The 24,540-nt window shown below is 42.2% G+C and overlaps 1 protein-coding gene across 1 annotated transcript in view; it reads right to left on the reverse strand.

The window, feature by feature from the left end:
• Positions 1 to 19,788, reverse strand: part of LOC128736209 (uncharacterized) — a 133,048-nt gene extending 113,260 nt beyond the window's left edge. Inside the window, exons 1-5 of the mRNA XM_053830688.1 lie at positions 18,698 to 19,788; positions 18,110 to 18,124; positions 13,865 to 13,953; positions 13,215 to 13,301; positions 4,153 to 4,217 (exon numbers count right to left, since the gene is read on the reverse strand). Of these exons, the coding sequence (XP_053686663.1) occupies positions 4,153 to 4,217; positions 13,215 to 13,301; positions 13,865 to 13,953; positions 18,110 to 18,124; positions 18,698 to 19,788 (1,347 nt within the window). The remainder of the gene's footprint in view (positions 1 to 4,152; positions 4,218 to 13,214; positions 13,302 to 13,864; positions 13,954 to 18,109; positions 18,125 to 18,697) is intronic.
• Positions 19,789 to 24,540: the final 4,752 nt, after the last annotated feature.

Raw genomic sequence — 24,540 nt, forward strand, 5'->3', positions numbered from 1 at the left:
ATCCGTCTAGCTTTAACCACTTTCTGAATACTGGGTCATTCTTCGTTCACTCATGGTTCATTCTTCGTCTTCATACACCGTTTGCTTGCACGCCACCAAAGATAGTTCTTAGCACCCATCGTTCGTAAACTCCGAGTGCTCGTAAGTCCTCTCCTAGCAGTATCCACGTTTTGTGCCCGTAGAAGACAACCGATCTAATTAACGTTTTGTACAGTGTGCACTTTGTACGGGGATTCAGACTTCGCGGCCGGCTAGTAGAGTACAGGACAGTTACGGGGCTAGTGCAGGACAGGACAATATCAATTAGTGGTTTTCAAATTTGAAAATCTTTGTAATTTGCCAAACTTTCAATCAATTGTGAAAGATTTTCGAAAGTATTTGTGTAAATTCTTAGATGAAAAATGAACGCTAGCATAAAACACTTTAATTATATTGTTGCCCCAACTTCCTGAATATTCCTTCCGAAATCCATTGTAAAAGTGAGTGGCTTTCTCGCTATAGCACCGATATTGAATCCTTTTACCTCCTTCAACTGGGGACGATTATCGTTCAATTTAACGACAGCTTCAAACTTTTCCTTCGTCTACTATCCAGATGTGACATTTATGGATAGTTGAGAAAGTTTGACAACACGTCTAGCTTCAGTTGAGAAAAGTTTTTTTAGCAACATTTTATGTCGTTTTATGAAATTTAACCTTGAAAAAAAAAATGATACATGGTTGATTGGTCATCTTTCAGACAATGCGAGGCAGTTTTACTGTTTCGGTTTCACTAAGCTAAGCGCTCACTATTTCATCAGTAGGCTTCAAATGAAATGCAATTTAGTGCAAGTTTTTGATCTAAGTTTCCAAAAAAATTAGAGAAGCATGAACAAATTTTGTGTCCAAGAAACAACAGAATTTGTGAACAAAGAACGGTTACATGAACTTTCGACTTCTTCACTTGAACTTGAACTTTCGTCTTAGAAAACCGAAAATATAATCCTTGATTCCCGCTTTCGAGCAAATATCGAGTCCTCTTTCCAACAACAAATGACCTATATCTGCAGAAAACATAAAATTTCATTGTTATCTCTAAATTTGTGAGTGAAAACTGCAACAATTTAAGGTAAAAAAAAGATTGTTCAATAATCAGTAGCAGTAAAAAATAATTTCTTTTCAAATAGTTAACTGCAATTTCCTTTTTATTTTTTTAACTGATTTTTCCCACTTGCGATATGTTTACGAAATTTCACTAAGTTTGATTAAGAATAATTAGTTTGATTCGGATTTCCTAATAGAAATTAGGTTTATCTATATATATAAAAGTGAGCGTGAGTATGTTTGTATGTTTGTATGTTTGTGTGTTCCACCATAACTCCAGAACGCCTTGACCGATCTCCCCCAAATTTGGCACACATATTCCTTGATATAAAAAAAACAGCACTGGGGAGTTGATAAGAGGGGGGGGGGTGTTCGTAACAGGGGGGGAGGGGCATAACACCGAAATGCCTGGACGGTTCTTCATCAAACTTGGCACACATGTTCCTTGACATTAGGGAATCAGCACTGGGAAGTTGACAAAAGGCTGGAAGCCCTAACAAGAGAGGGGGGGAGATCTAAATAAGTAAAAAAGGTTGCGTTTCTCTTGCATTCAAATTGGTTGTAGTTGTGCAACTGACTTTGAGAAAAGAGATGAGTTCTACCGGGTATAAACCTTCATTGGATTGGATTTTCATTGAGCAAACTGATGCATAATTAGCTACGTGACAGAAGGGGGAACTGATTGGGAAGGAACCGTCATGTAGGGGGACAAGGAACGTGAGTATAAATGTATTTTTTGCCATAGCTCCGGAACTTCTGGACTGTTCTTCATCAAACATCGTTTGTCAAACACATACTTTTTATAGACTAATCTCAAGTTTTTAGTCTTGACCTTGAAATGCGGTCATACATATATATTAATATTTTTTGAAACGATGGTTCTACAATTGATGAAGGGACGGTAGGGGAAAGAAATGATTTTTTTTTTTTTTGGTGGAGGTGGGGAAGAGCGGAAAGGAAGGGGGGGGGATTGGTAGCTATGCTTGACAAGTAGTCATTTTTACTCCTACCTTTTGTCCAATGCTGGAGGGTGCATGAGTCGAACCAAGCTGTAATCTAAGATTATAACCGGATTCGAACCCACAACACCCGCCAGGGCATGTGGTTCGCTGGTACTTGTACCTCTATGCTGGTACTTGTCCAGCGCCTCTATGGTTCAAAGGTACAAGTACCAGCGAATCATATGCCCTGGCGGGTGTTGTGGGTTCGAATCCGGTTATAATCTTAGATTACAGCTTGGTTCGACTCATGCACCCTCCAGCATTGGACAAAAGGTAGGAGTAAAAATGACTACTTGTCAAGCATAGCTACCAATACCCCCCCTCCTTTCCGCTCTTCCCCACCTCCACCAAAAAAAAAAAAAAAAATTTCATTTCTTTCCCCTACTGTGCCTTCATCAATTGTAGAACCATCGTTTCACATACTTTTTGCCATAAAAGAATCAGCATCAGCAAAGAGGGAGACGTTCTCTTATAAGGGGAGAGAAAAGTTCAAGTGGGTAAAGAGGTGCATTTCTCTTGCAATTGGAACGATAACAGTTGTACAAGTTGTTTTATTTCTGAAAGGGGAATAGGGTGGCCATTAAAACGAGGGAGGTTCAAAACGTAAAAAACGCTTTGTGTCGATTTATAGAAATTACCGAGAAGAAGACAGATTTACAAGTGGTTGGGAGACAAAGTGAAAGAAACTGACAAAGAGAGTAGACATATTCAAACGAAAAAAAAGGGTTTTGTTTCTTGTATTATGCGAGTTTTCATTACAACGACAGATGTACAAGTGACTGAGTGACAAAGGGGCTCCGAGTGAGATCGGGTCATCAGCTAGTACTTGATATGTTCAAGAAATAATTTTTCAATATTATTTCTTGTCCCTTTACGAACTATATAATCCAAACATAAATTTGGTGTGAAATCATTCCTTTGGCAGTAACTAAGCACGATTCTGCTTCGATTTTTAACCCTACTCTTCTATAGCGGTAAAACGAACGTTAGGTACCACAGTTCCGCGCATCTGATGCGGCATTTCCACTAGCGAGCAAACCGTCTCTCCCTTTTTGCTGCACATTTATAACGATGTCACGTTCACTCAATAGTACCGCTTGAAGTTAATGATGTCATCATATGTTCGGATATTCAGTTTGCCCAGTTGAGCATGTCGCGAACAGGGCTCGAGAAATTGTTTTCACGAAATCGTCTGCAGAAAACTCCAAGCTTTAAAAACGACGGGGTGTTCAAAAACCCGCAGCCATCAATGGGATTACGTTCGAAAATGTTATGCTGTGAAGTATACACTCATGTAGGAGGTATACTGCATTCATTCAGTGGCGCTTTTAAAAGGGATTACACGAGCACTGTTAGAAGTTAGAGCGATTTTTAACCTGCAATAACTTTGCAATTTCATGTCTAAAATTGTGGCACACGAAGGACAGAGTCTTGCTATATTTATCATCACGTATTGACGTGTTGGTATAAACACATTCGAAAACATGAAGGTTAACAATTCCTATTTTTATCAAAGAATATTGCTTTTCTTACGTTTCTTCCGCTTTATTGTGTTAAATTCATACTTCAAGACATGGTCATGAAGTACACTATTTGTACCGCAAGAAGTTCATTATATCATGATTATTATTCATGATTTATTTTTGTTAAAAAAATCTGTACTGTCCTGAAATTTCAAGTCATGTTCCTTTTAATAAGCACCGTATTCTGTCTGTAACGAAAACCAGACCTCTGACTGGACGTCATGTTTTCGTAGCAAGAATCGCAGCTTGCTCCCTAAATGCTTCACATAAAGTTAAAACTAATCCATTTGCACCTAAGCTACAGCTGGTGCGAGTACCTCAAGAGCACTCTCTTATCCGGGAAGGATTTGTTGTGGGCCCGCGAAGTTAGGCGAAGTTTTCAATGAAATTTTTATATGTTTTACACAAGTTGGCATCTCTTTGGTTGGATTTCTGTTTTCCACCATCTATGAAGATATGATTTTGCAAAGAACAGTTGTAAAGCTTTTTTTGTGAAAAAACTAGGAGCAAATGAAAAGTTTACAATAGTGACCAGCTTATACTTACTAGACTAGATTCATCTGGCGATGCTAAACTTAACAGTAGTACACTAACATTTACAGTCAGGGAGCCTGCAAATAAAGAAGAAAATATATTCGTGCATTATTTTAGAAATGCTAATGATATTATTTAACTGAAGCAGTGGAATATTGGGTACATCTAAATTTAAAGTAAATATGCAATAAATTGGTAACATTCAACAGACGTATTATTATTTTCCATGTGACAATACTGACACGTGAAATAGAACTGTTTATGCTCGCATATGTACCTCTAAGAAAAGCATGCAAACTCATACACAATTAGCATTACCGGCGAGTCTAAAAAAAGTAGAAGGGTTTGTATTTCAGGGCATAAAGATACTTTTTTTATACGGTTGGTTTTTATAATTATTAAGAACGGGGCAACTTGCGAACCATCCGTTTATTTCTCAATACATTTGGGAGAGGACCAACATTCAGCACGTAGTTTGTGAAGGGTTCTTAAGTTGCACCGTTCTTGTGTAATTGAAAAAAAAGAACCGTGTAAAAAAAGTCTTCAGTGTACACCTATAGGTACAGTCCCTCCCTTTAATATTGGTTCTACGGACTTTTCTATAGATTTCGTAAAAACATATCAAATTTGATCCTTATTAGGTCGAAGTGTTTCGATTCGAAGCTTCTACCACAATCTTTTTAAATATTTTTAACGTTGCGTGAAGTCTGCGTTCGAGGCTCAAGATGGTCCAAATTGTGGTTTTCTAATTGTTATTTACTTTTGATAGATTGACTGCAAACTCTTTGCAAAGTCAACAGTCAACAAACAATACAGGGTGCGTGACGAATTTTTGCAGTAAATTCCAAATAGCAATTTCTCGTGCTTGCAAAACCATATTCAGATATATCTGGCAGCACTGAATGGCTTATACTGTTGAATGTCAGATGTAAACAAATAGATTTGAGTAAACTGGAAGATGACGAAACAAGAAAATAATCGGTCAGCCGTCGTCGTTTAATTGCACGCCGGAGCAAGCGTAAAGGACATAGTTCGATCGGTAAAAGTGCCGGAAAGAACAGTGTACTATATGAAGGAGGCTTGGGAAAGTGATAAGCTACCCTAACACCTACCCGGAAGGCATACAAGTGCCATTTCATTATCGCTGAACGGAATAGGGTCAAAACAGTGGAAAAAATGATTAAAAAGAATCCAGCGAGGTCAATGAGGTCCATGGCTCGAAAAATCGGGTGTTCGGACTTCTCAATCCGGAGAGTAAAGGCCATAAGTCTAGGTTCAAGGCGATTGGAGAAAGCTAAAAAACTTCTGAATCGGTTGAAGTATCCTCATCATAACGATTCTGTCTTTTTTACTCTGATGAAAAAACTTTAACCAGGATCAAAAGATCGAAAGAATGATAAGTGGTTTGCACCACATCGTAGTCAGATTCCTATTGTCATGTCGACTAAGATTCCGGCTCATGTGCAGGTTTTAGGCGTAGGTAGTCTCCAGCGAAGGAGATGTAATGCCTCCGTATTTCTTTGAACATGGACTGAAGGTAATAGCCGATGTATGCCTGACGGCTCTGAAGGTTGTTGTTGTCCCGTGGATGAAAGAGGTTGCTGCTGGCAGTTATTTTATCTTCCAACGAGACGGAGCACCTGCTCGCATATATGACTAACTGGTGGGTGGGTGGGTGGATGGATGGATGGATGGATGGATGGATGGATGGATGGATGGATGGATGGATGGATGGATGGATGGATGGATGGATGGATGGATGGATGGATGGATGGATGGATGGATGGATGGATGGATGGATGGATGGATGGATGGATGGATGGATGGATGGATGGATGGATGGATGGATGGATGGATGGATGGATGGATGGATGGATGGATGGATGGATGGATGGATGGATGGATGGATGGATGGATGGATGGATGGATGGATGGATGGATGGATGGATGGATGGATGGATGGATGGATGGATGGATGGATGGATGGATGGATGGATGGATGGATGGATGGATGGATGGATGGATGGATGGATGGATGGATGGATGGATGGATGGATGGATGGATGGATGGATGGATGGATGGATGGATGGATGGATGGATGGATGGATGGATGGATGGATGGATGGATGGATGGATGGATGGATGGATGGATGGATGGATGGATGGATGGATGGATGGATGGATGGATGGATGGATGGATGGATGGATGGATGGATGGATGGATGGATGGATGGATGGATGGATGGATGGATGGATGGATGGATGGATGGATGGATGGATGGATGGATGGATGGATGGATGGATGGATGGATGGATGGATGGATGGATGGATGGATGGATGGATGGATGGATGGATGGATGGATGGATGGATGGATGGATGGATGGATGGATGGATGGATGGATGGATGGATGGATGGATGGATGGATGGATGGATGGATGGATGGATGGATGGATGGATGGATGGATGGATGGATGGATGGATGGATGGATGGATGGATGGATGGATGGATGGATGGATGGATGGATGGATGGATGGATGGATGGATGGATGGATGGATGGATGGATGGATGGATGGATGGATGGATGGATGGATGGATGGATGGATGGATGGATGGATGGATGGATGGATGGATGGATGGATGGATGGATGGATGGATGGATGGATGGATGGATGGATGGATGGATGGATGGATGGATGGATGGATGGATGGATGGATGGATGGATGGATGGATGGATGGATGGATGGATGGATGGATGGATGGATGGATGGATGGATGGATGGATGGATGGATGGATGGATGGATGGATGGATGGATGGATGGATGGATGGATGGATGGATGGATGGATGGATGGATGGATGGATGGATGGATGGATGGATGGATGGATGGATGGATGGATGGATGGATGGATGGATGGATGGATGGATGGATGGATGGATGGATGGATGGATGGATGGATGGATGGATGGATGGATGGATGGATGGATGGATGGATGGATGGATGGATGGATGGATGGATGGATGGATGGATGGATGGATGGATGGATGGATGGATGGATGGATGGATGGATGGATGGATGGATGGATGGATGGATGGATGGATGGATGGATGGATGGATGGATGGATGGATGGATGGATGGATGGATGGATGGATGGATGGATGGATGGATGGATGGATGGATGGATGGATGGATGGATGGATGGATGGATGGATGGATGGATGGATGGATGGATGGATGGATGGATGGATGGATGGATGGATGGATGGATGGATGGATGGATGGATGGATGGATGGATGGATGGATGGATGGATGGATGGATGGATGGATGGATGGATGGATGGATGGATGGATGGATGGATGGATGGATGGATGGATGGATGGATGGATGGATGGATGGATGGATGGATGGATGGATGGATGGATGGATGGATGGATGGATGGATGGATGGATGGATGGATGGATGGATGGATGGATGGATGGATGGATGGATGGATGGATGGATGGATGGATGGATGGATGGATGGATGGATGGATGGATGGATGGATGGATGGATGGATGGATGGATGGATGGATGGATGGATGGATGGATGGATGGATGGATGGATGGATGGATGGATGGATGGATGGATGGATGGATGGATGGATGGATGGATGGATGGATGGATGGATGGATGGATGGATGGATGGATGGATGGATGGATGGATGGATGGATGGATGGATGGATGGATGGATGGATGGATGGATGGATGGATGGATGGATGGATGGATGGATGGATGGATGGATGGATGGATGGATGGATGGATGGATGGATGGATGGATGGATGGATGGATGGATGGATGGATGGATGGATGGATGGATGGATGGATGGATGGATGGATGGATGGATGGATGGATGGATGGATGGATGGATGGATGGATGGATGGATGGATGGATGGATGGATGGATGGATGGATGGATGGATGGATGGATGGATGGATGGATGGATGGATGGATGGATGGATGGATGGATGGATGGATGGATGGATGGATGGATGGATGGATGGATGGATGGATGGATGGATGGATGGATGGATGGATGGATGGATGGATGGATGGATGGATGGATGGATGGATGGATGGATGGATGGATGGATGGATGGATGGATGGATGGATGGATGGATGGATGGATGGATGGATGGATGGATGGATGGATGGATGGATGGATGGATGGATGGATGGATGGATGGATGGATGGATGGATGGATGGATGGATGGATGGATGGATGGATGGATGGATGGATGGATGGATGGATGGATGGATGGATGGATGGATGGATGGATGGATGGATGGATGGATGGATGGATGGATGGATGGATGGATGGATGGATGGATGGATGGATGGATGGATGGATGGATGGATGGATGGATGGATGGATGGATGGATGGATGGATGGATGGATGGATGGATGGATGGATGGATGGATGGATGGATGGATGGATGGATGGATGGATGGATGGATGGATGGATGGATGGATGGATGGATGGATGGATGGATGGATGGATGGATGGATGGATGGATGGATGGATGGATGGATGGATGGATGGATGGATGGATGGATGGATGGATGGATGGATGGATGGATGGATGGATGGATGGATGGATGGATGGATGGATGGATGGATGGATGGATGGATGGATGGATGGATGGATGGATGGATGGATGGATGGATGGATGGATGGATGGATGGATGGATGGATGGATGGATGGATGGATGGATGGATGGATGGATGGATGGATGGATGGATGGATGGATGGATGGATGGATGGATGGATGGATGGATGGATGGATGGATGGATGGATGGATGGATGGATGGATGGATGGATGGATGGATGGATGGATGGATGGATGGATGGATGGATGGATGGATGGATGGATGGATGGATGGATGGATGGATGGATGGATGGATGGATGGATGGATGGATGGATGGATGGATGGATGGATGGATGGATGGATGGATGGATGGATGGATGGATGGATGGATGGATGGATGGATGGATGGATGGATGGATGGATGGATGGATGGATGGATGGATGGATGGATGGATGGATGGATGGATGGATGGATGGATGGATGGATGGATGGATGGATGGATGGATGGATGGATGGATGGATGGATGGATGGATGGATGGATGGATGGATGGATGGATGGATGGATGGATGGATGGATGGATGGATGGATGGATGGATGGATGGATGGATGGATGGATGGATGGATGGATGGATGGATGGATGGATGGATGGATGGATGGATGGATGGATGGATGGATGGATGGATGGATGGATGGATGGATGGATGGATGGATGGATGGATGGATGGATGGATGGATGGATGGATGGATGGATGGATGGATGGATGGATGGATGGATGGATGGATGGATGGATGGATGGATGGATGGATGGATGGATGGATGGATGGATGGATGGATGGATGGATGGATGGATGGATGGATGGATGGATGGATGGATGGATGGATGGATGGATGGATGGATGGATGGATGGATGGATGGATGGATGGATGGATGGATGGATGGATGGATGGATGGATGGATGGATGGATGGATGGATGGATGGATGGATGGATGGATGGATGGATGGATGGATGGATGGATGGATGGATGGATGGATGGATGGATGGATGGATGGATGGATGGATGGATGGATGGATGGATGGATGGATGGATGGATGGATGGATGGATGGATGGATGGATGGATGGATGGATGGATGGATGGATGGATGGATGGATGGATGGATGGATGGATGGATGGATGGATGGATGGATGGATGGATGGATGGATGGATGGATGGATGGATGGATGGATGGATGGATGGATGGATGGATGGATGGATGGATGGATGGATGGATGGATGGATGGATGGATGGATGGATGGATGGATGGATGGATGGATGGATGGATGGATGGATGGATGGATGGATGGATGGATGGATGGATGGATGGATGGATGGATGGATGGATGGATGGATGGATGGATGGATGGATGGATGGATGGATGGATGGATGGATGGATGGATGGATGGATGGATGGATGGATGGATGGATGGATGGATGGATGGATGGATGGATGGATGGATGGATGGATGGATGGATGGATGGATGGATGGATGGATGGATGGATGGATGGATGGATGGATGGATGGATGGATGGATGGATGGATGGATGGATGGATGGATGGATGGATGGATGGATGGATGGATGGATGGATGGATGGATGGATGGATGGATGGATGGATGGATGGATGGATGGATGGATGGATGGATGGATGGATGGATGGATGGATGGATGGATGGATGGATGGATGGATGGATGGATGGATGGATGGATGGATGGATGGATGGATGGATGGATGGATGGATGGATGGATGGATGGATGGATGGATGGATGGATGGATGGATGGATGGATGGATGGATGGATGGATGGATGGATGGATGGATGGATGGATGGATGGATGGATGGATGGATGGATGGATGGATGGATGGATGGATGGATGGATGGATGGATGGATGGATGGATGGATGGATGGATGGATGGATGGATGGATGGATGGATGGATGGATGGATGGATGGATGGATGGATGGATGGATGGATGGATGGATGGATGGATGGATGGATGGATGGATGGATGGATGGATGGATGGATGGATGGATGGATGGATGGATGGATGGATGGATGGATGGATGGATGGATGGATGGATGGATGGATGGATGGATGGATGGATGGATGGATGGATGGATGGATGGATGGATGGATGGATGGATGGATGGATGGATGGATGGATGGATGGATGGATGGATGGATGGATGGATGGATGGATGGATGGATGGATGGATGGATGGATGGATGGATGGATGGATGGATGGATGGATGGATGGATGGATGGATGGATGGATGGATGGATGGATGGATGGATGGATGGATGGATGGATGGATGGATGGATGGATGGATGGATGGATGGATGGATGGATGGATGGATGGATGGATGGATGGATGGATGGATGGATGGATGGATGGATGGATGGATGGATGGATGGATGGATGGATGGATGGATGGATGGATGGATGGATGGATGGATGGATGGATGGATGGATGGATGGATGGATGGATGGATGGATGGATGGATGGATGGATGGATGGATGGATGGATGGATGGATGGATGGATGGATGGATGGATGGATGGATGGATGGATGGATGGATGGATGGATGGATGGATGGATGGATGGATGGATGGATGGATGGATGGATGGATGGATGGATGGATGGATGGATGGATGGATGGATGGATGGATGGATGGATGGATGGATGGATGGATGGATGGATGGATGGATGGATGGATGGATGGATGGATGGATGGATGGATGGATGGATGGATGGATGGATGGATGGATGGATGGATGGATGGATGGATGGATGGATGGATGAATGGATGGATGGATTGATTGATTGACGTCGATATACACCGTGACTCTAACAGCCTATGCTCTACCACAAAAAGTGATTTACGGAGTAAGTTTTTGTAAAAGTCGTAACTTTCTGTTATTTGTATTTACAGATTACAGATGAATCAATGATGGGTACTTATTACGTAAAACGTTGGGCTTTAATGTTTTTAGTACTTGACCCTTACTTAATAACTACTCAGCCAGCTGGCAGCTGATACAGGTGATGAGATTTTGTTAAAGTTGTGTTGATGCAGAGAGGAATTTTCATCACGATGTGAGTGGAATCAAAAATCAACTAATCACGATCCTCCGAACTTTTTCAACAGAACGTAAATGACGTTAAGAGAATCTCCCAGCTTGCATTTTTATATGTTTGTAAAAGTGAAAAACCAGCTTATGTGCATGTATGCATGCTAATAAATCGTATTTGATGTGCAAAACATGCATATTCGTACTATTTTGGAGGGGATACACGTGATGAGAATTAATTATGCGTGTTTCTATATAAGTGTTGATATACGATAATATCCGATTAAGCGCACCTCGCTCCATACTGCTATACAATTCTATGCTGAAAATCGTATACGTGTCAGCTATTATCGTCATATACGATAGAAAATCAACTTGTGCGCATTTTATTAAGTTTTAGTTACAATTCCGAATTTGTAAAGAGTTATTTACGATAATTTTCGCACATTGTATGGTACATTGCTGTACGATTTGGTGCTAGCTGGATTCTTTGGTGACCATCTCTACTGATTATTACGGAGATATAATCTGTATAAAAGAAAATTTTCTTAATACTTAGCTAGCTAGTGACGCCAGCAACCGATTCATACAAAGTTGATGCAGAAAAGTACGTTTGCATCACCTTGACGAGGAAAAGAGTGGAGACGCGAAGAGGATCTCTTATTGTCACTTACGTCATTTTGAAAAAGTACCCCAGGCTTCACTGATTTTTTGCTACTAATATCATCAAATGACTTCTTCTTCCGCACCTGTTTATATCTTGTTTATAGGTTGAATAGTACTTAAATGAAATATATTTAAGCAAACTATATACAATATATAAAACAATATATTAAGGTGCATGACAGAAATACAATATATTTAGAGCATCTAGTGTGTATTTTATTTGATAAATATTTAAACCTGTTTTACTCAGCGAGAAACATAGTATAAATCAATGTACAAAAGATGAATACCCTAGTATATACACTGACACGTTCAAGTTAAAAAGCTTAACAACCTACACGTACTCATACGGAAAATTCAAAGTTTATATAACATCAAAGGCGAATAGATAGAGATAAACGGAAACAGTTCAATGCGACAGAGAACAGTCAACAAACAACGGCTTATAATGTGTGAGGTTATTCGTCCAAAATTAGAGTGCAGTGAGTGGCAAGAAGAAGGATAGAGGCCGATAGTAGAAAGGACATGTTTACGTTGCAATGCAAGACAACTCGACTGAATATATATATTTAGGTAGATAGTAGAGTAGTAAAGAGAAAGAGCAAGTATAGCGAACGGACCGCGATTCTGAGGACGTCCTGGAACGCGCATATCGGGCATATGTTTCGCCATTTCCGGCGTTTGCATGCCGCAGCAAAAATCCGCATCTGCAAAGAGGAAACATGAAAACGAATTTGCAGTGTGTTGTTGTTTGGTTTTTGGTCTAATGTTAGGTTTTTTTTCTTTCTTTGTCTTCGAAGTTTACTTTTATCGAGCACCACATCATGCTGGTCGTAAATTATGTAAATCAATTTACATTGAAATCTATGTAGTAAAATTTACACGTTGTTTTTTTTTCTAGGGTACAATACTATTGCCTTGGAATCGTTTTCCTTCTAAAATCGATGATTCGAGGAAGTGACTTAAGATTTGATATCAAAATAAAAGGTATGATACTTGATCAACACATACATGCAGTGATTAACTAGTTTAAAAATAAGAATTGGCTTTCTTAACATGTCCTAACAAAAATAGCAAATGATATACTGAAGCAGTTTTATTAATTAAAAGCAATAATTTCTAAAAGCTAGGTGGAACTTATCGTAACATGAAGAATTCTTTAAATCAAAAACTAAAAATGTTCATTTAGTCTAATGATTATGTACATGTTAAACAACAAATTTAAATGGCTAGAGAAAGGGAGCTGTATTATAGGGAAAGTCACACTTACCATCAACCGGTGGCAGCAACCTCTTATCATATCGCGATCCTTTCAGTAGATGATCAAGAATTTCTTTGTCTGACTTTCCTTCGGCGAATCTGCACCGCGCCGAGCCGAACAGGGACCGAAAGGGGGGTTCCGGTCATGCACAATCGACCCCATCGGCAGCGCAGAACGGAAAAGTGGCGCCATCGTCGTCGTAATCAACGGTGGTGGTCAGGAATAGCGAGAAAAATAGCGAGAATTAGTATGGTTGTTTTGTTTTCCGTTGCTTTGTTCTGCTTGAATGTGCTTTCTTGTGGCGCTTTGACAGAAATAATGCTACGTAATAACCCGTGCGAAGCATGAAACAACGCAGCAGCAGCGTGAGTAAGACGGCTTTATATCGAAGCTATTATTATTTTGGAGAATGAAAAATAACCTCTTTTTTCCGTTTACAGCTATTGAAGTGTGCTTTTTTGTACGTTGGCATCATAATAGAATAGTATGCACTCTGATTGCACGAGATAAATTATAGTTTCTTGCTTAACAAATCTTGATTGTTTTGTTCTCTGTATCTTTACACTGTAGTCCAATAATTTCGCTATTTCTAGTGTAACGGGTGGCAACTAAAATTTTGGAATTTTTTTCTCAAGCTGTCAAAAAAAGACAGATACATGAAGAAGATCTGATTTACCGAAATTAAAGATACATTATCCATTGTTGAAAAAAAATTAGTGTACATTTGAAAACGGTCCGTAATCGGCTGTTCAGCGAAGCTTTCGTTTGACGTCGAAACAGAAGCGTTGTACGGCCTTCATGTCAACTTTGCGAATGCATCTCTTGATTCTACCAATCAACCGTTTGCAATTCGTGGCTCTCCAGTTATTTTTGTACACCAAGGAACTCAAAATCCCGAAGAAATCTTCGATTGGGCGCACTGAGACAGATTTTTCAGGTCGTGGTTCTTGGGTAAAAATGGGATCGAATGGGTATTCAGGAACGATTGTGTTTTTTTGGCGTAATGCGATGATGCTCTATCCGGCCAAAACACGTATTGTCCATTTGCATGATGTTTTTGTAGAAACGGGATCCAAATTTTCTCCAAACATTCGTCTGGTGCATCTCAATTGATAGACAAACCAGTGGGCTTGTTGTTGAAGAAACGAGAAAGAGAACGATGTCCTTCTGCGTCCATAATTTTGGCTGGTCTTCCACTACCTTGCTTGCGAATGGTTGTTGAGGATCTTAGGATATGGTAAACAGTTGAAGCCGCAACATATTTGCTTTTTAAATGTTGTACCGAATACTTTTTGCCGAGATTTCTGTTGCAGTTCGCAGAAGTGTACAACGCGCTCCCGAGATGCTTCTTGTTTCGACGCCATTTTTAGCCAAACTGGGTAAGCGTAAACAAAACAAAAAATACTAACAAAATGAGGAGAGAGAGAGAGCGCCAATATACATATTCTCATTTCTCTCTGAACTCGTTTGTTGTTGAGCATTAGGGCCGCAAAAAATTCCAAAATTTTAGTTGCCACCCGTTAGATTTCATTTAATTTAACTGGTATCTGTTTGTTTTTTTTGTATGAATTGTTTAAAGTACTTAGTCGATTCCTACTTAATACATTAAAAATAGTTATTTTTAAGATTTAGGAGGCTCAACAGGCTTCACGAAAACAGAAAGTTACAAATAATACAGAAGAAATGACACAAAAACTACTCATTGTCAGCTGTAGTCCCGTGGTTTACAGACTCCCGTTATTTCTTCGAAGCAGGGGTACGAAGCATTAATGTTAAAGCAAACTGGTTCGCGTTTTTTGAGCTTAAAATTATATGGCCCAAACGCATATATCAAGAGTTGTATCAATTATACAGATACAAGTTAAGACCGAATCTTACGATCCGGAAAATATAAATGGCTGTTCAGAATTCCGAAAACTGCGGACACATGCCATTGGCCGGTGTTTGCGAAGATGTTTAATCTTTGTATTAGTTCTTTGAGTTCTTATATTGCATAATATAGATCTAAGAAGTTGTACCTGAAAGAGTCATAGCCGGAAACTTAACTGAATAAAAACTTCTGGCTGTTTGCAACAATTATGTAGTCTGATTAGAGTAAAATGTCGAGCAGTCGAGTCGAGCAGTCCAATCGAGCAGTCGAGTCGAGCAGTTGAATCGCGCAGTTGAATTGAGCAGTCCAGTCAAGCAGTTCAATCGAGTAGTTAAGTCGAGTAGTCCAGTCGTTGAATCGAGTAGTCTAGTCGAGCACTTGAGTAGAGCAGTCGAATCGAATGGTTTAGTCAAGCAGTCGGGTCAAGCGGTTAAGTCGAACAGTTGAGTCGAGCAGTTCATTCGTGCAGTCGAGTCGAGCAGTTCATTCGTGCAGTCGAGTCGAGCAGTTCATTCGAGCAGTTGAGTCGAGTAGTCCAGTCGAACGGTTTATTCGAGCAGTTGAGTCGAGTAGTCCAGTTGAGCAGCTGAGTCGAGCAGTCGAGTCGAGTAGTCCAGTCGAGCAGTTGAGTCGAATAGCCCAGTCGAGCAGTTGAGTCGAATAATCCAGTCGAGCTGTCGAATCAAACAGAAGTCAAGCAGATGAGTCGAGCAGTCGGGTTGAATGGCTAAGTCGAGCAATCTAATCGAGCTGTTGAATAAAGCTGTCAGTTGAGTCGCGCAATCAAATCGAGTAGTATAGTCGAGCAGTTGAATCGAGCAATCTGGTTGAGCAGTTGAGTCGAGCAGCCGATTCGAATAGTCCAATCGGAAGTTGAGTCAAGCAGTTCATTCGAGCAGTCGAGTCAAGAAGTCCAGTCGAGCAGTGGAGTCAAGTAGTGGAGTCGAGCAGTCTAGTCGAGCAGTCTAGTTGAGCAGAGAAATCACCCAAGCAACAATTTATGTTTTATTACACTCTTATGATGGCATTTAAGACCAAAATTGATCTTGAAGACCACCATAACAGTACAATAAAACTCACATTGTTGCTTGGGCATGCTGTCCAGGCAAGCAGCCCAGTCGAGTCGTCGAATCGAACAGTCCAGTCGATCAGTTCAATCGTGCAGCTAAGTCGAGCAGTCGGGTCGAGTAGTAAGTCAAGCAAATGTGTCAAGTAGTCCACTCGAGCAGTTAAATCGAGCTGTTCAGTCAAGCAGTTAAGTCGATCTGTCCAATCAAGCAGTTGAGTCGAGCAGTCGAATTGAACAGTTCAGTCAAGCAGTTCAGTTAAGCAGTCCAGTTGAGTAATCAAATCGAGCAGTCTAATCGACCAGTCCAGTCGAGCAGTCTAGTCAACCGGTTGAGCAATCGAGCAGTCCAGCCGTCGACCAGTGAGGCGACTGAGAATACAGCTCATTGCTACGAAAGCATTACGTCCTGCCAGCGACCTGTTTTTAGTTACCGATAAGCCTCTTATGACGACCTGTCAGAGACCTGGTTTTTGGTACAGACGTAAGCCTCTTATATAAATAGATTATATAAATAGATGATAGTGTGTGGTATCCATTCTATATAGATATACAGGTTGGACTCGATTATCCGGGTGAAAAAAATACGTCATAAATTATATAAAAATGCGTCGTAAATATTAATATTCTTATCCAATCAATTTTTCCCTCATTATTAATGTTTTCCTTATTCTTACTCTTTTCAGCCTCATAAACATATAATACTATTCTCACAATTTCTCGTCGAAATCAAATAAAAGAAGAACACTTAGTTGATTAGGTAGCTGATTAGGATTCTAACTTTTGTGTGGACGGTAAATTTTGTACATAAACTTCGTTTTTCAAATACTCCAGCAATGATTCCTGACCATTTTATTCGGTTGATTAAATGTTAATAAAACCATGCTGATCCTGATCGATAAAATAAATTTGACTGAACATGACAGAAAAGATAAAATTGCGACAGATAAATAGTAGATAAACAGTAGATTTGCGTTCAAGTAAATCTTCGATATATTTCGTTTCGACTTTATCGGCTTCTACACCGAACCACCGAAAAGTTCAACGAAATCTATTGCAGACCATTCATTCCGTGATAAAAGTTGGAGGCGGAAGTCAACCGCTCAAATTGACTCCGGACATGCAACAAAGCAGGCACTGGCAGGCTACTAATAGGTACCAACATCGCTAATTAACTATCAACTTTTTCTACCATTCCGGCTGCGTTATTGTGTTTATTATGATTTTGCTCGATACACGTGAAGAAGAGGCAAAAATATGGGTGCATCGCGTTGTTTCTCTAGCAGCAGCTACTTCTTGGTTAAAAACTTTTATTTACCGTGCTTTTTGTCGCCTGAGAGCATTTGTTTGAGAGAAAAAATGAGTCTTAGATTATATCACCTCTATCACCGTAGTACAAGTTTATCTTTTAATTTTACTATAGGTATTAGACATATGTTGCATTTCAGGATTTCCCAGCGCATAGCAACTGAGATAAGGTTAATTCTCTCGCTTTAAAAGTGTGCCATCTAACTAACTAACATTCTGTGTCAATATTGTTTAAAACTAAAGCAGGCAGCCAGCAGAGTGAAACAAAAGTATGGTTCAACTATTCTGCTGATCTTTTGAATAATTCCGGAAAATTGTGCTTGGCTAACTAGTGCAATAGAATAAAATAGCTTTTTTAATTCACTGTTTGAGTTATGCGCTGGCAGTTATAAAGTACTGCCACCTCCACTTCCTTCGGTTGGGCCACCGATATGGAGACGGCAGTGCTTCAACAGGTGTAGATCGGCAGCGAAGCCGAGAAAGGCGGGAAAGCATAGACAAGCGTATAAAAGCAACAATTTGATAGTACATATTAAAAAGATTATAATGCATAAAGGATAACGATAGAGAGCGGCGGCCGCTGCGCTGCTATACTTACATGGTATGTGGTGCGTCTGAGGCAACTGTTGGTATTGTTAGATAACATAACGCTAGTATGACGCTAGACGCGGCATATAAACAAAGTGAATGTCTTACAAGATAATGGCTATTACTAGGTCTAGTCGTGGTCGTGGTCGTCGCCGTCGTCGTTGCCGTCGTTGTTGTCTCTTCGATCGTCTCTGTTGTCGCAGTCGTCCCAGTCTTGGTCGCGCTCGTTAAGGATGAAATCGAAGTCGCAGTTAGGTGTGCTACGGAGGATGCCGCCGAAGACAACGGTGATGGCGAGGCGAAGGATTGCGATAATAATGATGATGCTAATTTCGACGGTGATGGCGATGATGAGCAGGATTGCAGCTTAGTGCAGTCGGTTGTGGTATCAGTGCTGCCAGCGTATGCAACTGGTCCATTCAAGGGATCTACCGATGACGGGGGTGATGGCGTTGCTGACGTTGATAAAGCGAAGGCTCCCGATATAAGCACACGCCTGTCTCGATACGTGGAGGAACCGAGCGCCGACTGCTGTTCGTGAAGCTGTTCGGGTTGAGGGTGACGATCCGGTTCACTAGCTGGGACAAACTCGGTTGAAAATGGCCTGCATCCGGTGTCGTGGGAATGCTGACATTTGGGTGAAGCAGTTGCTAGCGACTGATCGAATGGATCCGGACGGGAGGCATGCAATTTTGCGGCGGTTCTGATGGAGCCACTCTTGGCCGCTACATGTTTTGTTATAAATTGCGATAGTTTATCTAAAATGATCGATGGGTACTGAAGTGAGGACGAATGGAACGGATGAAAAAGATTGAAAGGATAATGGAAGCTAGTTCCAAAGCTACGGGCCGTTGATGCTACAGATTCCGAACGACAACTGGCGACGTGATGTCCGGACTGAGCAGATTTGCTCTGGCAGAAGCTTTTCCTGTGATGCTTATGGTGCTTCCGGCAGCCGTTGGTAGCGTACAAATTTGCGGCACTGTCAGTTCTCGGCACCGAAGCTGGTGTCGTCGAAGGCTGTTGGCGAGTTATTGTTTCAATCCAATCTGGCTCTGGCGGTGACGTGCGATTATGCGTTTTTTCGCACGGGTACCCCATATTATGACATCTGAAAGGGGAAATAAACAAAAATACGACCTTAGTAAAACGACTTTTGAGTCACTTTTTATTCTTCTTTTGTTTTGCACAAACATAAAAATGGATAATTTCGCACTCGCATTGAGTCATATCTGACAGTAATAACTTTTTTTTATCGAAATACGGTATTTCAGGGAGAAAAACAACTCATTTTGTTCCTAAGTTTGGATTATTCCCCAATACATTGTGGACTCAGTTCAGATAATCATTCAAAAAAGATCGCCCACGAATTAAAATTGCTCTTTTTGTTGCAGAATTTCTTTCCTATCAAATTATTTTACGTATTTTCTGTTTGATTAGGTTGCTGTTATTCTATAACCTAGAGCAAAACTTCATTCATTAAAAAAAACCAGATGATCTCGTTACAGGAAATGTCATGGGCATGACTCCATGCAGTCTCCGATAACAACGAACCCAACCTATGATGGTGAAACTCATCACAGGTTTGAAACCTCTCCATCTGTTTCAACCGTGTGGCAAGCCACAAGCAGTTGGTTCATTCCCTTCCCGTGCACGGGTCCTTCTTTATCGAGCAATGCCGAGAGCCAAACCGGGCTTCGCGATTCCGGCTAAACCGACTGCAAACGAGAAACAGTTAAGGGCAAGACAGCTGAACCTTTGTATCCTCATTCATATACGCTTACTACCCTTTAGCCTAATGCCAGGATAAGCAGTAAGCACACAATGACGGTGAACGTGCACAGCATGCTTTTTGTGGTAGGTACCGACAGGTTTGTCCGACGATGTACGTACCATTATTGTCAGCCTCTGATGGGAAGCTGCTGCCGGAATAATTATGCTGTTATTTTTTTTGCCAGTCATTATCACTTAATTATTCGCTGGTTTTGCTTCTTCAATGTAATGAAGTTGTGCACCGTCTAGCTGCACCGGTTTTTGGTAGAATCAACCATTACTGGAAGGATGACGAACTGGATGAAGATTTCTCCACCATGCGATACTGTGAGCTAAATGACTGAAATGATAACCACATTCGATGTACCTAACTATGCCTAACTAAAATTGCTTATACCTTCGCCAAACTGTGCCGAGTATGAATCACTGTTATGCAAATCAGCGGGTAGCGGAAATTTAGCGGGTTCAGCTTATCCGAAATAATCGATCCAAAGAATTTTCCATTTCCATTTCACCGTAATTACCAAATATAAAACAATACTTGGCTTAATAATTTTGTTGATAATAATTTGATCTATAAGTGCCCTTTACATATCTTTTTAAAATTTTGCTCGGTAGAGGTGGTAAAAATAAGTAAAATTGTAGCACAAAGAGCAGCTTTATAAATACCCAAAACATAACCTTTTCAACTTTTGCTCGGCTAAGGAGGGTACAGGTAAATAAATAAGATCGGTGCACGTTCTGTTCTAGTACTATATTCGTTTTTCCATGTTTTCGTGGTGTATTGACCGAACTAACTCCTATTTTTATATTTTTCTGAAGAAAACTCTGATTTTTTTTATATAACGTATCAAAATAAGTAGGGTTTTCTATGGACTGGATTTAATTCGTAATTTTTAACATTCGGCAGGGCAGTCTTCAGAAAAAGTTATCAACACAAAGGTATGATGTTGTTCCAACGTTTCGGCACTTTGTTGGTACGCTTTTCGAGGGGTACTGGGGTAAAATACATTTTCATTTTTTGTTTTATGCTGCTTACTACTATTTTCATTGCTTGCAGAAGCAGGTATTCATGCTGGATCTCCCAAAGGATTTCTTGGCTTCGACAAAAACACTAGCTTCTGGACTATCCACATGTCCAGGCAGCTATCATCTTTTCTGTATTACTACAACATTGTCCTGAACGACGACGTACTTAATTCTATCAGCATAGAGCCGGAGATGCTATTGTCGTATCAAGAATTTCTCCACTATCAAGAAGACTCCACTGCACTCGGTTCTGTGCTACTCGTCACCGATTTGTTATGCGTCTCGCAACACGCAAGCCGGCTTCAACCTGATCGAGCCATCTAGCACGTTGGGCCCCTCTATTCCTGGTGCCGGTAGGGTTCATGAAGAAAATGGATTTTATTGCACAGTCGTCCGGCATCCTTGCGACGTGGCCGGTCCACCGTAGTCTCCCAACTTTCGCTAGGTGTACGATGAGAACCCGTGCCTGCAACTTGTGGTTCATACGCCTACGCCGCTCTTCGCTATCCGTTTGTACTCCGCCAAAAATAGTCCGCAACATCTTTCGTACAAATACAGCAAGTGTACGTGTCTTCCGTGAGCAAAGTTGCTGTCTCAAGTCCGTAGAGAACTACCGGGCTGATTAGCGTACGGCGGCGTAGGCTCCTTGATCGAAGCGTCTTGCGAAGCGAAAAGTGGGCTTGATCTCCAGCTTGAATGCGTCGTTGAATCTTCTTAGTCACATTATTATCGGCGGTGACCAAGCAAAGCAAAGCAAAGCAAAGCCTAGGTGCTACATTCCGTTATCGAAACTTGACCTTCTGTTTTTATACTGTTTTTAGCCAGCTGTTGGAATACAGGACAATTGCAAGGCCAGTTGCTACGATCCTATTAATTCCGGCGGTGACCAGAGATCCCAAATAAACGAACTCATCAACCACTTCCAGTTCAACGTGTTTCTAGTAATGCTGTCGGGGTCGTCTGCGAAGGCTAGGAGTTGGCTACTCTTGCTGAAAATCATTCCTCTTGTTTCGATGCCCGCTTGCCAGATCACTGCTTCAATATCAATATTGAATAACGTACAGGACAGTCCTTCCGCTTGCCGCAACCGTCTGTGCGATTTTAAAGAACTCGACAATGCCTCCAAAACACGCACGTAACATATCACTAGCTTCAGGGTAGCTTGATCAGCCGCGTAAGTTTGTCCGGGAAACCGTTCTCGTGCATTATAGGTCATAGTTGTTCGCGCTCGACTGAATCGTATGCTGTCCTGAAACCCACTGCCGATATTTCTGAAGGATTTGTCGGAGAGTAAAAGTTTGATCCGTAGTAGCACGGGCCCTCATAAATCCCCCATGCATTTTCCAAGGTTAACTGACTGATTATCCCTTAGTTAATGGGATGCATAATGGATTGCATTTGAGGTTTGTAAACGAAACACAGCCAGAGAAAAAAGAAAAAGAAGACAAAATTATATTTTTTCAGGCATCTTTTCTTCTTCTTTTTCGTTTTTCTCAAGCTGTGTTTTGTTTACGAAACTCAAAAGTTATAAAAGTCTTTGCCAAACTACTACCAACAAAACAAAAAAAAGTTTGTTCCAATACGTTGTGTAGTTTCTGAGAAAGTTTTTTTATTAAAGACGTTTTTAACCAAATATTAATTATTCGCGTAACTGTTACTGGTACTGGTGGTATTCGCGTAACTGGTTTTATGGTACTTTTAATATGGCAACACCCTGACGAACAGGGATACCAGACTTGCAGATTTGTCTGCAAATTCCAGATTTTTGGAACGGTCTTGCAGATCATTATAAATTTGCAGATATTTGCAGTTTTTCTGACTTTTATTGTTTTGGTGCAGATTTTTGTTCGAAGCTCTTTAAACTTTCACAGATCTCCTAAAAAAGTGTGCAGATTTTCGCAGATTATTTTTAAACCAGAAAATTCGAGTAGCCGGAAAACTGCTCGATTCTTTCGGTTTTCGAGCAGTTGCAGACATTTTTTTTAGAAAATATGGCATCTCTGCTGACGAACCACTTTTATTGCTGCATACAACGCCGAAATCATTTTTAATGCGAGGTCATATTGCCGTTTTCAAGCATTTTTTTGGTCGCCAAATACCAATAATTGTTGATGAATTCGTTCATTAAAACAAACGGTGATTTGCAAAAAGAAAGTTATTAATCGGTTTTTATGTTAGAATGCAACTAGAATTATTTCGCTAGAAACTGGGATCAACTAATCGACTATATTTTATTTGTTTAATTAACTTGTTTTCAAAAGTTGCATAATTACGATGGTGTGCTTATTTCAACCATTTGTCATTCTTATATGCACGATAAAATTTAGTGCGCATATGCTGCTCGACTACGGAAACTGCTGAAAATTTATTATATACTAGTTGAGCCCGAATCTTACGATCCGGAATATATAAATGTCTGTTCAGAATTCAGAAAACTGCGGATACATTCCATTGGCCAGGGTTTGCGAAGATGTTTAATCTTTGTATTAGTTCTTTGAGTTCTTATGTTGCATAATATAGCTCTAAGATGTACATAAAAGAGTCATAGCCGGAAACTGAACCAAATAGATTTTATGGTCGTATTGGATTTTTTTAGCTGAATAAAAACTTCCGGCTGTTTACAACATTTATGTAGTCCGATTAGAGTAAAATGTTGCTTAGAAAATTCTTGATCGTTTGCTATCATTAACTCATTTTTTAAAATTTTGCAACTTGGTCCGGTCTGATTTAACACCGACCATATGATATCGCGACAAGCGATCTAGTTGATCAGACGAGTCGAGCAGTCGAATTAAGCAGTTGGATCGAGCAGTCGAGTCGAACAGTCAAGTCGAGCAGTCGATTCGAGCAGTTGAATCGAGTAGTCCAGTCGAGCAGTGGAATCAAGCAGTTGAATCGAACAGTTGAGTCGAGTGTCGTATCGAGCAGTCTATTCGAGCAGATGAATCATGCTGTCCAGTCACGCAGTGCAGTCGAGCACTCGAATCGAACAGTCCAGTCGAGCAGTTCAGTTAAGCTGTCCAGCCGAGCAATCTGGTTGAGCAGTCTAGT

The sequence above is a fragment of the Sabethes cyaneus genome, chromosome 2 (assembly GCF_943734655.1).
Source record: "Sabethes cyaneus chromosome 2, idSabCyanKW18_F2, whole genome shotgun sequence".
NCBI classification, from domain to species: domain Eukaryota; kingdom Metazoa; phylum Arthropoda; class Insecta; order Diptera; family Culicidae; genus Sabethes; species Sabethes cyaneus.